At 34.1% G+C, this 16783-nt stretch overlaps 1 protein-coding gene across 2 annotated transcripts in view; it reads left to right on the top strand.

Moving 5' to 3' along the window:
* Nucleotides 1-16783, top strand: part of DCC (DCC netrin 1 receptor) — a 1110025-nt gene that overhangs the window by 924318 nt on the left and 168924 nt on the right. For both annotated transcript variants that reach the window (XM_032882476.1, XM_032882475.1), the window contains exon 14: nt 7132-7242. In XM_032882476.1, the coding sequence (XP_032738367.1) occupies nt 7132-7242 (111 nt within the window). The remainder of the gene's footprint in view (nt 1-7131; nt 7243-16783) is intronic.

Genomic DNA, 16783 nt, shown 5'->3' with positions numbered 1-16783 from the left:
CCTCAACTCGTACAGGCTCCTTTTATTTTTCTTCTTGAGGACAATCTTGAGGACAATTATATTCTCTAATAAACTTTATTCAAAAATAAATAATTCAGTCCTGTATTTCATTCTTCTAAAATATATGGGACAATTAGAGTTTTTAATTAGCATGCGATATAACCCATTACCCCTCTGGTTTAATACCATTCTGGTCAAAAGCAAAGAAATAGGATGGATTAATTAGCTTGCTATTGGAATAGCTCACAAATGCCCAGTGCCATCTATATATATATGTATGAATCTGAACTCCAAATGTGAATCCTTCATTCATCCTGTTCCTTCTTCATTTCGATAATTATAAAGTGAATTTGGGAAGATAAACAATCTGGGCAGTTACATTTGTAAGGTTATGTGATATTTATTGTAAAACATAGTCACACAGACTCTATTTTTCATTTGAAATGAAGAAATAAAAGTCTTCATAGAATAGCCTCATATCCTTAAAACATTAAAAACAAGTTTCGTAGAGCCTCTGCCTTGCTCTCCCCTGAAGTGTGACCCAACTTTGGTAATGCCTGTTGCTTTTCTAGATGTGAAAATGTCTTCAGTACGACAAAGCATCAAGGAGCCAGAAAGTACTACACACTGGTAGATTGGTTGTGGTTTTGACTTGTCCCCTGGATATGTTTACTAATTTATGCAATTTCTAGTTTGCAGAAGTAATAGATTTTTTGTATGAATCTGCAGTACTTTAGAATGTACAAGATTTGACCCCATGTTTCCAATACCTTTAAGATATGTGGATATATTGATTTGTCTGTTAGAAAATTGGAATTGTCAGAATGCTTTATTTGGGTGGTATAAATATTCAGGTCTAGAGACTCAAACATTTTTTTTTTTTTTGCAGTCCTCTTTCTGTTAGACAGGTGTTTTTTGTTATGAGTGTTTTTTACTAGGATAATGAGGCATCTGCAATAACAAAGTAATTCAGTTATAACAAGGATTTTAAATCACTGTTATCAATTTCATTGTGAGATCCCATGTCAACTAAATTTTAAAGTATTGTTTTTAATTTTTGAGTGCTCTTCAGAGAAGGTTATTTGGAATTGAATATAAGAGTTTTCTTGTGTTTCATGGCCAACATAGAATAAACATAATGATAAACATGCATTGGTATTTTATGGACTGAAAAATGAGACAATAGCATAGTCTTTCACAACAAGGTTGACATTAGATTCTTTGAATAATGCACCATCTCTAACCATAAGTCGTATAATATTAGAAAGAGAACAGAAATACAGAGATTGAAGGCACTTAGTATTGGGGATAGAAACAGGCAGAAGACAATCTGCTTTCAACAATACATTTTTTCACAGCTAAGAAAAGCATTGCTACTTACACCAAATTATACTTCGAAGCATCTAGGAAACACTCAGGCACAAACATACACACACACACCCACCCTCACATACACACGCGCACATTGAGATTGACCTAGCGTCCCTGAAAAACAGAGTGGGAAACACACCATTCATCTCATGCATGGCCCTTGTTTTGCGAAAGAGGTAACAGATCTGAAGAGTGACGTTCTTAAGATCTACCAATCAGACTGTAGGCATTTCAGGTCCTAGTTCTGTACTCCTTGTACTACAAAATATTGTCATCTTGAACTCACTGTATTATGAATGACTCTGACTATCATATGACTCTGTAAATGATAATTGGTATTAAAACTAACTTTAACATTTACAACAATAATAATACCAACATGAACTTTGACAACAGTCACTATGTTGAAAACAGTATGGAGTTTCTTCAAAAAATTAAAAATAGAACTGCCATATGATCCACCTATCCGGCATCTGGGAACATATCCAAAAGAATTAAAATCAGGATGTAGAAGAGTTATCTACATTCACATGTTCGTTGTAGCACTATTCACAACAGCCAAGATAGACAATTCAAATGTCCACTGACAGACAAATGGATAAAGAAAATGTGGTAAAAATAGATACACAATGGAATATTATTCAGTCTTAAGTAAAATAAGGAAAGCCTGCCATTTGCAACAACATAGATGGACCTGGAAGACATGCTAAGTGAAATAAGTCAGTCACAGAGGACAAATACTGCATGATTCCTTTTATATGAGCCATTTAAAATAGTCAAACTCATGAAAGCAGAGAATAGAATGGTGGTTGCCAATGGAGAAGGGGAGGGTAAAATGGAGTTGTTCAATGGGTATAAAGTGACAGTTATACAACGTGAATAAATTCTAGAGATTTGCTATAAAACAATACTGTGTTGTGCACTTAAAAATTGTTACGAAAGTAGATCTCATGTTAAGTGTTTCTACCATTACAAAAAAAAAAAGAGAGAAAGAGAAAGGACACGAATAATCTTTTGGAAGTGGTGGGTATGTTTATTACCATGGTTCTAGTAATGGTCTCATGGATGTTTGCATATGTCCAAACTCATCAAAATGTATACAGCAAATATGTCCGTTTTTTGGTGTATTAATATTCCTTGGCAAAGTGGTGGAAAAACACTTTATATATATTTTTTCAAATTTAGTCTTTGTAACAATTTTTATGTATATATTCCCATTTTATTAATGAGGACACTTAGGCAAAGAGGGAGGGTGAGCAATCTTTTCAAGGTCACATACCTCATGAGCACTGGAGTAAAATTAATATTGCCTGAATTGAAAACCTATACTCCTAGCTCTTAAACTGTAGGTAATGTGTTGCCAACCACAGACAATGAATGTGTGATTTTGTGTGTATAAACAGATACACAAAGTGGAATAAACAAAGTGGAATAATGCACAATTGAAAAAGGTATCTGTTGGATAATAAAAATTGACTATTAGCTTCACAGCTAAAGGAGCTGCATAACTCTAGAAGAAATTAAATCAAAGCTTTCCTACCTATTTCTTTAAAAAACGCTGTTTAAATTTTCTACTTGCCCAACACAGGAAACACATCCTGGGAAATGACTTTTAGAAATACACACACAAAAAAGCTTTTGATTCCAAATAGGTTTCCCTTTACCCCACCTTCAGTGAATGAATGAATAGATAGATAGATAGATAGATAGATGATAGATAGATAGATAGATGATAGATAGATACTGTTTTGAAAGATCTTTAGATATCAGCTATCCAGGTTTGTGTCTCAAAAACTTGCTAATTCATGGTCATCGTTGTTATAACTTTTGAAGACACCTCCTCTTACCAATGGTAATACTTTTTTCTAAGTGAGAGAAAAACTTAATTCTACACTGAATTTGAAGTTTTATTGAACTCTTAGGTTGATCCATTTTTAAAATTATAGAATCATGGATTCTTTCCTCCCTGCCTGTTTATTTTTCAATTCTGGATATAATCATTTTAGACAAAAATTCCTTGCATATTTGCATAGGGATTTATGTTTGTTACTGACGTCCCTCTTAGGCCCCAGCCTGGGCCAGGTAGGTCTCTGAGGAGAATGTTTCTGGGGCCCCAACAGGAGATAGGGCAGAACCAAAGGTTTTCACCCAAGAGCATCCAGGTTGTGATTAAAGCTCCACGTAGTAACCTTGCTTAATTTATCTGAACCTTATTATCTTTATCCCTAGACTGGAAGTAATAATGCATTCTGTGGCAAAATCATAGAGTATGTGAAAATCAAGTCAGAAAGTAATTTGCCAATGTTATCTTTATATCCATTAAATGTTTAGTTATATAAACTATTTTAGAAAAGCAGTTTGTCATTTGATTCTCAAAAGGACTTTATAAGATGGAAAAACAATGATTGCCTAATTACTTTATATGGGAAATTGAGATTAAGAGAGCTTTCAGCACATCTAAAACTTGCCCAGGCAAGTACCCCTCACAACAAAGAAGCAGGAATATTTGCAACATAGAATTCTGAAGGTAATATCCAGAATACCTCTCTGAAAAGCCAAAATGTCTGGTTCTGCCTATCACTGCATCTTACACTTATCTAGATATACACTTATCTAGATATGTCATAGGTTTAATCCTGTTGGTACAGGTTTCAGAAGACAAAATGTAGATTCAGAAGACTTGGGTAAAGATATTTTAAGAGAGTAATTTAGTTTTCTTTTATCCCTGCTGTATAAAACTAAGCTTATCTGCAAACATACTACAGTAAAGCATATTCAGTGCAATCTAAGGAAGAACTCTTCTAATAAGTTAAAGGGTTGAGTAAGTGCCTTCACTTGGTGCATTTCTCATTCCAAAGGCATTCTTGTTTACAAGATCATATTGTTAGTTAGACATACATCTAAATAGCGCTCGATAGGCCATCTGAATAAATATTAATTAAGACGTCTTTTGATATTAGGATTTTATGTATGTATTTAGACTTTTTTATACTTAATCTAGAATTTCTAGGTGTGTTTTGGTGAGAGAGATTACACAGGTATATTCTAGAATAAAATGCAAAATAAAAAATTTTAAGCTAAAATACAATAGTTCAAGGAAATTTGGCAGGATTTCCGAGTGACCTACTCATTAATATATACAGCATGTTAAACCCTCACTACAGATGTCAGAGAGGATGCTATCAACAACCCCTCTTCCCTGGTTGGAAGGGATGTTCTGATCAATAGGTCAGGCTGGTCAAGCAAGGCTTCACTGGGGAAATACTTGATGGGTAGTCCCTAAATTTCCTCATAATTTCACTCCAAACTGTTAGTAGCTTTTCGTTTTATTCAAAACTGAATTAGTGATACTGGCATATCCTCAGCATAATATATATAAATGAAAATTTGGCAAAATTTGAAGGAGAGATCTTTCTCCTTCCTAGTGAACTATTTTTACTACTCCTATCTACTTTCTAGTGAGATGTTTTAATACATCCCTACTAAAAATTGATAGATTCTGAACACATAAACTTACTTGATTTAAGTTCCATTCAAATGAGTGGAACGGAATATAGGGCACTTAAAGATTTCTATTTTATGTCAAATATTGCGTGTGATAAGATGGTATGTCAGTCAGGGTTCAGCAAGAGGCACAAAACCTGTGGTGATGTGTACTAAGACATTTATTACAAGAAATTGGCTTAATTGATTGTGATGGCTGGCTAGGTGATTCCAAAATCTATAGGACAGGCTTAGGAAGGGCAGGCCGAAACTCTCGAGCTGAAGTTGCTATCTGTAGGTGAAATTTATTCTTCAGGGAAGCCTTACTTCTGCTCTTAGGACCTTTCTCCAGGTTGAATCTGCCTCCCTCCCCCGCACTAGGATAATATTCCTTACTTAACATCAACTGAATATGGACTTTAGACACATCTCTAAAATATCTTCACAGCAACACCTAGATTAAAGTTTGATTGAAAAGTGGGCCATTGAGTCTAGCCAAGTTGACACATAAAACTGACCAACACAGATGGTGTTTCTATTCATTATTGGAGATGGTATTAGCACAATTGACCATCCATTTCAAAGAAAAATAAAGTTAAATTTCTACTTAATACAAAAGAATATTCTTGATGGTCTAAAACTATGTCAGATAAGAACACTATGAAAGTTATGAATTACAATGATTAGGTAAGCATTTCTTCTCAGAATTCTCTCCCTATTATTTTTAATAATCTGGAAGAACTCTATAATCCCTCTGCCTCAGTAACCAACTATGGGGCCTAGGAAAGGGTGCAAAATGTTAACAAATCCAGATCAATGTCATGTGAACTAAGGGACAAATCAAAGTGAGCACAGCCTACCTGATGATTTTGGTTATTGTATTTTAACCTTATATTTTCATGTGTGTTAAGCAATGCTTTAGTGGATCTTTCAACAGCTGCTTTTTGTGTGTGCCTTCCATGTGTCAGGGAGTGTAGTGGCATAAGTGGATATACAAATAAAACACCAGCATTAACAAAAACAACAGCAATATTAACCATTCTCAGTCTATTTCTTCATGCAGCTTAGCCTATCTTACAAAATTAGAAGTCTCTTGAGAAGATAGCACTTTGTGTTATAGATACTTTTGTATGGGTGTATTTATCAAATTGTCTTCTCTAATAGTAAAATTTATTGAAGGTAAGTGCCCTGGATATTAACAAGTCCATTCTAACCATCATTTGAAGCATTATCTCCAATTAATAATAAGTTAAAATTCCCCTTAGGCCCAAGATTACTCATTGGCTTCAGCAAAAAAAAAAAAAATCTACAAATATGTAACATTGTACATGATAAGCATCATTTCTCCAATATTTCATTTTCTTTATGAATTTTTCTCATTACTAAATATTTATGTCACTTTAGATTAGCAGAAAAAATAAAGAGTGATTATATTTTTAACTTTATTAGGGATATTCAACTCCTTGAGGTTTAAGGATTTGTTGCTTTAAGCCAAACCCTAAGTGTCTCAAAAAAGTCACACAGTTTTTTAACAAGTGTCATTTGTTTTACAATAATATGTCATGGTAATGAGCTGCTAGCTCATTAGCTAAAAGGAATATTATTTAGGTAAAAATTTACACATATCACACTAGTGATACATGGGCCATTTCTCATCAACCTGTGTTCTCTGTACAGTCTAAACTAAGGCCTGATGTCATCACTATGTACAATAGTTTATGTCCAAATTGTCATGGAGACAGACTTTTTTCATACTTCTAGTATGAAAGGTGATTCAAAACAAGGTTTTGCAATGGTTTTGAAACACAAAACACCTAATATTTTCTATTTAAGTGCAGTGGCTTTGGATTCTTTTTTCTTGGCCCAAAGAAAACATAATCACTGACCTTGAATAAATGATGGAGACATAAATTTTTAGAATGACTGCTCTTGATTTATAGACAGCGCTCTTAATTCACAGGCAGACTGTGAGAAAAAACGATCCTTGCTATTTTTTATTATTTCTTCAGCGTTCATATTTTATATTCTGCATCTGCCCAGAAGCTATTTTCAGGGATACAATTTTATAAACTAGAAAAAAAATGAGAATATATGAAAAATAATTTGATTTCTTGCCATAATACTTCTGCCCTTTTGGCCAAAATAGTTACCACAACAATCACAAACCATGTAAAGTGTGTCTACTGTTGTTAAAATTTTACTAAAACTTTTGAAATCCTGCTAGAAATACTTGTTAGTCAGTAACTTTTTTCCTCTTTATGGAAAATTCTCTCATAGGTCTGGAGAAAGGAAGTCAGTACAGCTTCCAAGTGTCAGCCATGACAGTTAATGGCACTGGACCACCTTCCAACTGGTACACAGCAGAGACTCCTGAGAATGATCTAGATGGTAAGATCTATCTCCAATCATTATGGTTCTGATTTCTATGTTCTTTGTTCCTTCAGCTTCAAATATTCCCTTAATAGAAGTTGATGAATTCCAACACTGGGGATATCTGTTCCCCCTATATTTTTCCATGCAAAACAAAACAGTACAAAATACAAAATCCTCAATAAATTTTTCAAGCATGCCACATAAAATTATGCATTAATTATAGTCTTCATAAGTTATTTTTTCAAGATAATTTAAAATAATCCTTTTAAATTTTATTGAATAACCAACATTGAGATTTTCTTCATAGGAACTGCTATAATTTCTGATAGTAATCAGGAAATATAATTACTTTACATAGCTTCTCTTGTTCCTTATGATGCTTCTGCAAGACAGCAATATGTATTTTTTTGCTTGCTTGTGATACAGTCATTAATATTTGACACTTCATCTTTTTTTTACATAGGAATAATCTGCGTTATTTATTTAATTGATTGTTGCCTGAAGACATTTGTGGATGAGATATTGAGATTTGTATAAAAGTCACATATCAATAATTTAAATAAAATAATAAAATTAGCAGATGAGAAATAGCTTTTGAAATAAAAACATCACGACTAATAAGGAAATAAAATTCAAGAGAAACGAGTAATAGAAGAGACAGGAAAAAAGTCTAAGTAATAAAGCAGAAATAAGTACGAGGTACTTAAAAAAGAAGTTGGTTATGATCAGTAAACTTCAAGTTAAGTGATTAAAACTGGGACTAAGCAGGGATGCCTGGTTGTCTCAGTTAGTTAAGAATCTGCCTTTGGCTTAGGACCCTGGGATGGAGTCCTGTGTCAGGCTCCTTGCTCTGCCTGCTGCTTCCCCTGCTTGTGCTATTTCTGACAAATAAATAAATTAAAAAAATTCTTTTAAGAATTAAAATTAAAAAAGAAAAACCAAGACCAAGGAAAAGTGGCTTAAAGAATAAACACACATGTATCTGGTGCCAGATGACTGTCTAAATCACTGATACCGAAATCCTCTTATTCCTACTGGTAGACCTAAAGGCATCCAAGTTACTGCAAGGTGAAAATGCTATGTCCCTTCCACTTCCTCTCCCTTTTGCTCTCTCTCTTTCCCTCATTTTTATTCTTGTCCCAGTTCTTTCAATGTTCCTTCTGGCTTTTCCTACCTTCTTCTTTGAGCTCCTCCTTCTCCTTTTTCTCCTTCCTGATCTTTTGTTTCTCTAAGTAATTCACCATCACTCATGATTTTCATAGATCCCATTTTATAAAGTAATTAATGTGGCAGGAAAACAAGCAAAAAATGCCATTTTCACAATAACGGTTATTCCTACTGGCACATTAAAGAATATTCATAGGAAACTTACTAAGTTTTGGGTACTGTGCTTAGCTCTGAGAATATAACAGTGAATAAAAGGCATGATCTCCTTGTGGAGCTTAGAACATAGCAAAGAGAAACAGACATTCCAGGTGAAGCCTTAGGAAATTGCCATTTCCTGGTTGAATATTGGTAGTATCTGATCTGTCAACATAGAATGAATAGATAGATTGATAGGCAAATAGACATACAGGTTTGCTTTTAAACCAAGACCGAAAGGGTGAACAGGAGTTTGCTATGCAAAAGCATAAATGACAGACTGAGGGAGGAGATGTGGAGGGCAAGGTGAACGCAGGTCTGAAATTAAGACAGAACATGACAGTATTCAAGATCTGAAAAAAAAAAAGACCATCAGGACTGAAACACAGAGATGACATGTGTTGAGGTTTGTAAAATAGCAGATTCTTAATCTTGCAAGAACAAATTAAGGATTTTGGACTTTATCCTAAGAATGTCATTAAAGCAATAATGTGGTTTATCCTAAGCAAGTCATTAAAGGATTTTTTTTTAAATAGTGACTTAATATATTTGCATTTTGAAGAGATTACCTTGGTTGAAGCATAAACAATTGTATTAGATTAGACAGCCATGGGCCATCTTAGGACAAGCTTAGAGCTAATGTCAGGTTTTATGGAAAAGTAACTTGGGACTTAGCAGATGTTATTTAACTTGTCTTGGGTATTATAAATCGAAAAGTTGTAGAGCTACACAAAGTCACACTTCATAAAGCTTATATCCTTCACTAATAGATTAGAGAACATTCATGTATTTGTTTATTTAACATATATTTCTTTTTGAAGGTCTATATATATCAGGCATTATTTTCGATACCAAGGGTAAAGCAATAAATAAGATCCCTATTCTCAAGGAGTATAAATGTTATTGAGATAGAGATGGGTAGTGATGAATGCTGTGAAGAAAAATAAAGCATCATAGAGGGAATAGAAAGATTAGGGAGTACTGTTTTACATAGGATGTTGAGAAGATCTCTCTGATTGGGTAAAATATCAGCACGGACCTTAAGGCAGTGAGGGAGGCAGCTGCATGAATAGGTCAGGCAAGAGCCCTCCAAGCAGAATAATAAGAATAGACACCCTGAAGTTATAGCCCAGTTGGTGGTGAAAGTTATTAGAGACCATGGTGGCTTGGGTCTAAAGTCATGAGGATATGCTCTGTCTTATTCAAGAGTAAAGACAAGATAAGCTACACAAATACCTTATTTTTCTATTTATTTAAGAAATAACTCTTAAAGTTTATAAACTGGTATTTATCCTCTCATTTACCTTTATGAGGAATATATTATTAGACTTAATTTTAAAAGAAAGTAACGTAAGCTAAGAAAATTTAACTAATTTAATCAAGTAACTAAGCTAGTAATTGTGGATCTGAAACTCAGGACCAGGTTTTTCGTGTCCAATGTCTAATACAGATTATCTGAGCAAAGCCTCCACAAATCCTCTAGAATTGACCCAGTGACAATAAAAGACAGTGATTCAAGGCAAAAGATTCTAAGAAATGAGGTCATATCATTTACCCAAACCTAAGGGACTATATCTCTTACTGGAAGGAGTGAAAATAAATGGAACAGAGATGCCGAAGGTCCTATAAAATATCCAGGATGAATGGGGCTCTCCACTTGACTTATGAGCTCTTTCTCCTCACTCCAAATGACTCACGGTCTAGTGGAATCAAAATGTAGAATCACAGCCCCTGGGATGGCACCAAACATTCTACTTAACTGAATGCTTCTCATATCTATGCAATCTTAATATAATCCAATCCATACATCTATTTTAATCAAGAATCTCTATGCTGTGTTCATGAATAAAATCTTAATAAATGTTGCTTAATTGGATTTGCTTGAAAGTTTCCATACTCTTGGCTTAATAATGTCCCTCTTCTGCATGCAACCTTCTTGGTTACTTTTTTCTTTCTTCAGTATTGATGCAGTTATTATGAAATATAATGAAGAACCCATCATGTGCCCAGTTATGGGGAGTACAAACATGAAAGAGTGAAGAACAGTTCTCTTGAGAGATAAACAGATAATGCTGTACTGGTTGAAAAACTTCATGAAAAGAAATAGTACTTGAACTAAAAACTTCAGGAAAAAGAGGTTGACTAAGTTTACAAGGAAAGATGTGTAGGACAGCATAGTAAATATTCTTCAGAAAGAATGCCATTAGGAAAATTATTTCTGCCACAATTAATTTAAAATGTGCCCTCACCCATCCAAGTGTTACTCATTTGCCAGTCAATTAACACATTGCAACACATTTCAAATAATGCCTCTTTTCTCATTCTTTCACTTCTTTATTTGGATTGTAATTGTTGATGCAGCTCTTGTCCTTGTCCATAATGTATACATTAGCAATCTAAAAAGGCAAATAAAAAATTAATAGAAAAAAACTAGTACAGTCGATGCTTCTTGACTTGAAATTGTTCACTCTTTTTTTAAAGATTTACTTATTTGAGAGAAAGAATGTGAGAGGAGAGAGAGCACAAACGCAAGGAGCAGAGGGAGAGGGAGAGAGAGAGTCTCAAGGAGACTTGGTCCTGAGCACAGAGTCTACCTCAGGGCTTGATCTGAGGAGCCTGAGATCATAACCTGAGCCAAAACCAAGAGTCAGTTGCTTAAATGACTGCTCCACCCCCGTGCACTGAAATTGTTCACTCTTAAAACATAATGGAGGGCACCTGGGTGGCTCAGTTGGTTAAGCAACTGCCTTCGCCTCAGGTCATGATCCTTGAGTCACAGGATCCAGTCCCACATCGGGCTCCCTGGGAGTCAGGGAGTCTGCTTCTCCCACTGACCTCTCTCCTCTCATGCTCTCTCTCTCTTCCTCAAAAATAAATAAGAAAAATATTTTTAAAAAACCATGATAGAAACAGCCATTTTAGGGCATATAATTATATGAATGTGGGAAAGAAATGTTTTTACTAACTTAGAAAAACAAAGTGTCTTATTGGCTGTAAGAAATTAGTAAGTCCACATATATTTGGCCCATATTTATTGACCCATAACCTCTTTTCATGGAGATACTCCTTTAGACCGATTTCACTTTTTCTTCCTTCCTCTTGTTTTTCTTACTTTGAATGCATCATTCAAATATTAAAAAGTGTTACCCTTGATAGGCATTGATGTTTGGACAAATGAACAATCTCAGGATTGGTTGTGAGTAGCTTCAAAGAATACACAGCCTGACAGCTTGTTCTATTTCCATATATAAATACACATATAAATACATACATATATAAGTATATATATATATATATAAAATCAGTATATATATATATATTTTTTTTAATTTAAGGGAGGTTTCTTTATTCATCTCATTTTAATTTACTGATGTAAGCGTTTAAATCATAAGATATAAGTGACTTCTCCTAAAACTTTCATGGCTAATGTAGGAAAGTTTTGAGTCCTAAATTCAGAAATTTCCATATAGAATTGCTCTGATATGCCTGAAATTATAGCTAAGGGGGAAGCAGCCATTTTGAAAACCAGCTGGAATGGGAGGCATTCTTTGCAGTAGCCAAAGAAACCTCTCCTAGGAGGGAACTGCAGTGTTTGTCCTCCCTAGGTGCGTTGTGTTGCATAACTTTTCCCTCTTGCTTTTGAGTCTCCTGATGAACTCCAAGGGACTGATCTACTCATTACAGTGGTAATGAGCCCTGCAAGTCACTAAGGAGAAGTAGTAGAACGTATAGATAGTTAAAAGCAATCCCCTCTCCTTCTGTGCATTCTCTGCTTGGCTTAAGCAGTGTGAAGATCAGCTGTGACTTGGAGAAATACTCCAATTCCTTATGGATTGCCCTTTTAATTAGTGTTTTGTTAAAGTAATTACAGAGCCAAACCTCACTGTTTGTTCAAGGCTTCCTGAAAGCATGTTTCCTTGTTGTTACCAACAGCTGGAAAGTTTTAAAATATTTATTTTGTGCCTCAAAATTTTGACTTAAGAAAACAAGATCATTAGAATTCCCCAAAGTTCTTATGTAAATGTCTTGCATAAGGATATGAGAGAATTTGTGATGAAGATCAGCAAGGTACCCTCCAGGAAGTTGAGCTTTGGGACCAGTTTGTATTGCTTTTTCCCCCCTAATTTTGAAGTGAACAGGTAGAAATTGTGATATGCCATCATTAGAGATGTAATTTAAAATTAAACTTCTATCCTAAAATGGAGGAGGTTGGCCAGCAAAAATTAGCAATGCAGAGAGACTCCTGAAAATGCAACTAAGTGGTAATAGCAAAAACTGTGACCCTATGACCAGGCTCTAGTTTCCTGCCCTCCGGAAAGAGATAATTAGTCCTATTAGCCTGATTGAGTAAGGGTAAAATGGGATTACTGCAAATTCACTTCACTTGAGAAGTCAACCACGAAAAAATTCCTGTGTTTCAGAACCTGCATGATATATGATATTGCCAAGAACGTGACTCTGAGAAGGGACACGTGAACGTTTATTTTCAGAATAATAATAAAATCTAAAATGAATGATGATGTAGGTGAGATGTGGGGTTCAGAGCCAACAGCCAAGAAAGAATTCTTGAGACATCTTCCATGCAAAAATGTGGTTTTATTACAACACGGGGACAGGACCCATGGGCAGAAAGAGCTGTACTTGGGTCATGAGGAGTGCCTAATTATATACTTTCAAGTTGAGAGAGGGTTAGGGATAGCGAAAGTCTCTAATGAATTTTGGAAGCGAGGTTTCCAAGACCTTGAGGGGAGCAGCTATTGTTAGAAAAGGGTCATTTATTACTGTTTAGTAAAAACTGTCATGAGACCCTTCAGATATATATCAGTGAGTTATATGCTAAGGGGTGATTGCCCACATATATCTTGGGGGTAGAGATAAAGGAAGTTCCCAAAGGAATTTTTATATGTTAACATGGACTTATAGGATCCTGTAGGTCAGGCTGAGATGACTTTTGCCATTAACAAATTATTAACATCGAGCCATCTGAGTTCCTAGAGGAATGTCACTCTGCCTGTTTTAAGGACTTGTCAGTGGGCTGTAGGTACTAAGGAAATACAATTTTTCTTTTTGCCTTTGTTTCCCATATCAATGAGACCACCCTGAAAGAAGGAACACTACCTATTAAAATTGCCCTCCTCGTTCAAAAACTAGAGCAGGAAAAGTGGAAAATCCCTGGGCAGAAGAATGAGAAATGAGAAAAACAAGTTTTGGCTAATTTGAATAAATTGAAGAAGAGAAAAAGAAAGATAGAAGGAGAGGAAAATAGAAGGAAAGTTGAAAGGAAATCTGGTGAAACATTTATGTGTGAGTTACAATAGGCTGAAGCATAGCTTCCCTCCCCAAAACGCCCTTCCTAATCCCTGGAATCTGTGCATCTGTTATTTTACATGGCAAAGGAGATTTTGCAGATGTTATTAAATTAAGAGTGCTTGTATTGAAGTAAAAGTTAGCATAAAATAATATGAACCAGTCAGTTTGTTTTATTTTAGTTTCATATTGGCCAAAGGTTTTGAGGTGAAAAGGTATGAAATCAATAAGTACTAAGCTTGGAATAGAAAAGTAGGTCAAGGGAAGGGAAGTATAATATTATATAGAAATGAGAGGCTCATAAATCTGGATTTCACAGAGTCTGAACATTTACTGAAAGCTTCATTTTATCAGGAATCAGATATATGTTTTATGATGATGGTATTACGTAATAGATACCTAAAGAAATAAGCCAAGGACCAGAACTGTTGACTATTTGATGGGAGACAAATACCATGGCAAATTGCATATCTACCCAAAAATTGCTTTCAAAAAATATTTTAAAATATGTATTTTCTAAATTACTGGAAAATAAAATAAGTATCGTGTTATATAGCCAAGTATAGAAAATGAAGTTATTAGAAAGGAAAAATGGAAAACACTTTTAGATAAGAGAAATTCTAAAATTGAAAAAACTGAATTAACTTTCCTTTGTAAAAGAGACTTTTAGTTAAGCTAAAAACAAAACAAAACTATGTAGTTTCAAAACAAAGGACAAATATTAGAGAAATAGAAATTGGTCAAAGAATTAACAAGTTAGTAGGATTCTAGTGTAATGATAATACACACAAATACACATGCATACATACTCACATGCACAGACATGCATGCTCACATACATATGTGCATTAGTGTATACACATGTACACAAATGCACATATACAATTCATAAACATACACACAAAGCATACATACATATGTCCACACATACATAGACACAGACATGCACACATATGTGCACACATACACATAACACATTGTGTATACATGTAGACACGTGTGTATACATGTATCAACACATACATGCATATGCAGTATATACACATACATACACACATATAAACATGCATGCATGAAATGGATAAATAATTTTATTGAAAACTACAAATAAAGATACAAGTTATGAAACTTTAAATCTCAAATATGTAACACTTAAGGTATGCAAACAATATGTTTTCCAAAAAAATTCAAAAGATCAAACCAGATCTGAGAAAGAATTCTTTTAAAGGCTTGGAACAGCATAAAAATGCACACAGAAAAAATAAAAGGGAACTTAAAAGATAAAGCATGGACTGAGAAAACTTAGCATGCTTCAATCACAATTTGAAAAGAAAATAAGCAATGAAGGAAAAATAATTTTCAAAGAGATAAGTGAGAGTTTTCCAGAATTGATGAAATACATGGATTATCAGATTCAGAAATAATGCTTTACCTTTGATACATTATGTAATACCTAAGATAAAGACAAAAGAAGAGCTTAACATGCCACAGGGAGAGATTACTTATTTAGGGACTACAATTAGATTGATGAAGACTCCCCAATAGCAACAATTAAGGCAGAAAACAATGAAATATCTTTGAAGTGCTGATTTAAAAAATTACTATTATTAAAGAATTGTATATCCAACTAAATAATTATTCAAGGAAAGGAGACACATAAAAACCCTTTAAAAAAAGGAAAATAGACTTTGCCACCACCATCTTTTTTGTAAAGAATGTACTTTTAAAAAAGGTAGAAAGAGAAAGAAAATAACCATAGTGACTATTAGAGAAAGTGGATAAAAAGTAATATAACATATGGGTATATCTGAACAAATTATGATTATCTAAAACAAAAATTATATTTTGGAGAGTTTAAAAAGTTGATGAATATGAGGTGGTAAGGAAGAAGGAGATTGTGGAGGTTAAACAGCTTTGAAATTGTTTTTATGATGTTCTTGTGAAAAGTAAAGACATAATTAACTTTAGACTACAAGATATATGTGATCTCAAAATTGAAAATATTACAATCAGAAGAATATAGAGTATATTATTTCTTATCTGGTAGAGAAGAGAAAAAAATAATAGGGGGATGGGCTCTTCAGCCTATACAAATGAAATAAAAAAAAAATAATAATTTGTTTCAAACAAACAGAAAATGAAAAGTGCATAATAAAATCATATAAATAAGTTTTAATATAGTAGTAATAATAAGTGCAAGTGTATTAAATTCACCAGTTCAAGAATAGATTACTAAATAGAATTTTGAAAACATCCAGATCTATAGTATTTATAATTGGCAACATTTAAAAATATTAAGATACATTTAAAATACATTCAGGTTAAAGATATCAATTTAAGGGTTTACTCCAGTGAGCTCACAAATGTAGTCGCCTGGTGATAAAACATTTCGTATGTGATTTTATCCACATAGGAATGTAGGTGTAGATGGCATGTCATGAAAAAGGATTTCTTTCACATGGGCTTTTGATAGGAGCCATCCATGATATTCTGGGTTACTGGTTGACAAAAAGACTTGCGAATGAGATGAGCTATTGATATAGCAGCCAATCCATCATGAAATTGAAGAATCCAGCCCCTTATTCTCATTCAAGTAGAATTCATCTTACCTATAAGGAGTGTTGTAGGTAAAGCCAAACTGTGTTTTGAAACCAATTTAAAAACTGCTTTAGTTCTTGGGCAAGTAGTTGTTCAAAGTCTCAGAGTTCCACTATACAAAGGATGACACAAATTATTTAGACTTGGATAAATGTTCAAAGAAGTTTCAAGCCTTTTCCTTAGCCATAGCAGACTTTTTAATATCCTCGTGAAATGTTTGATCCCTTTATGACTTCCTTGGCCTTTTCTAAGTGTAATGTAGTAGATAAGGTTGTGGGCTCTGAAGTCC

The sequence above is a fragment of the Lontra canadensis genome, unplaced genomic scaffold (assembly GCF_010015895.1).
Source record: "Lontra canadensis isolate GAN:19392208 unplaced genomic scaffold, GSC_riverotter_1.0 scaffold82, whole genome shotgun sequence".
In the NCBI taxonomy this organism is placed as follows: domain Eukaryota; kingdom Metazoa; phylum Chordata; class Mammalia; order Carnivora; family Mustelidae; genus Lontra; species Lontra canadensis.
This window is presented reverse-complemented; position numbering and strand designations above follow the sequence as displayed.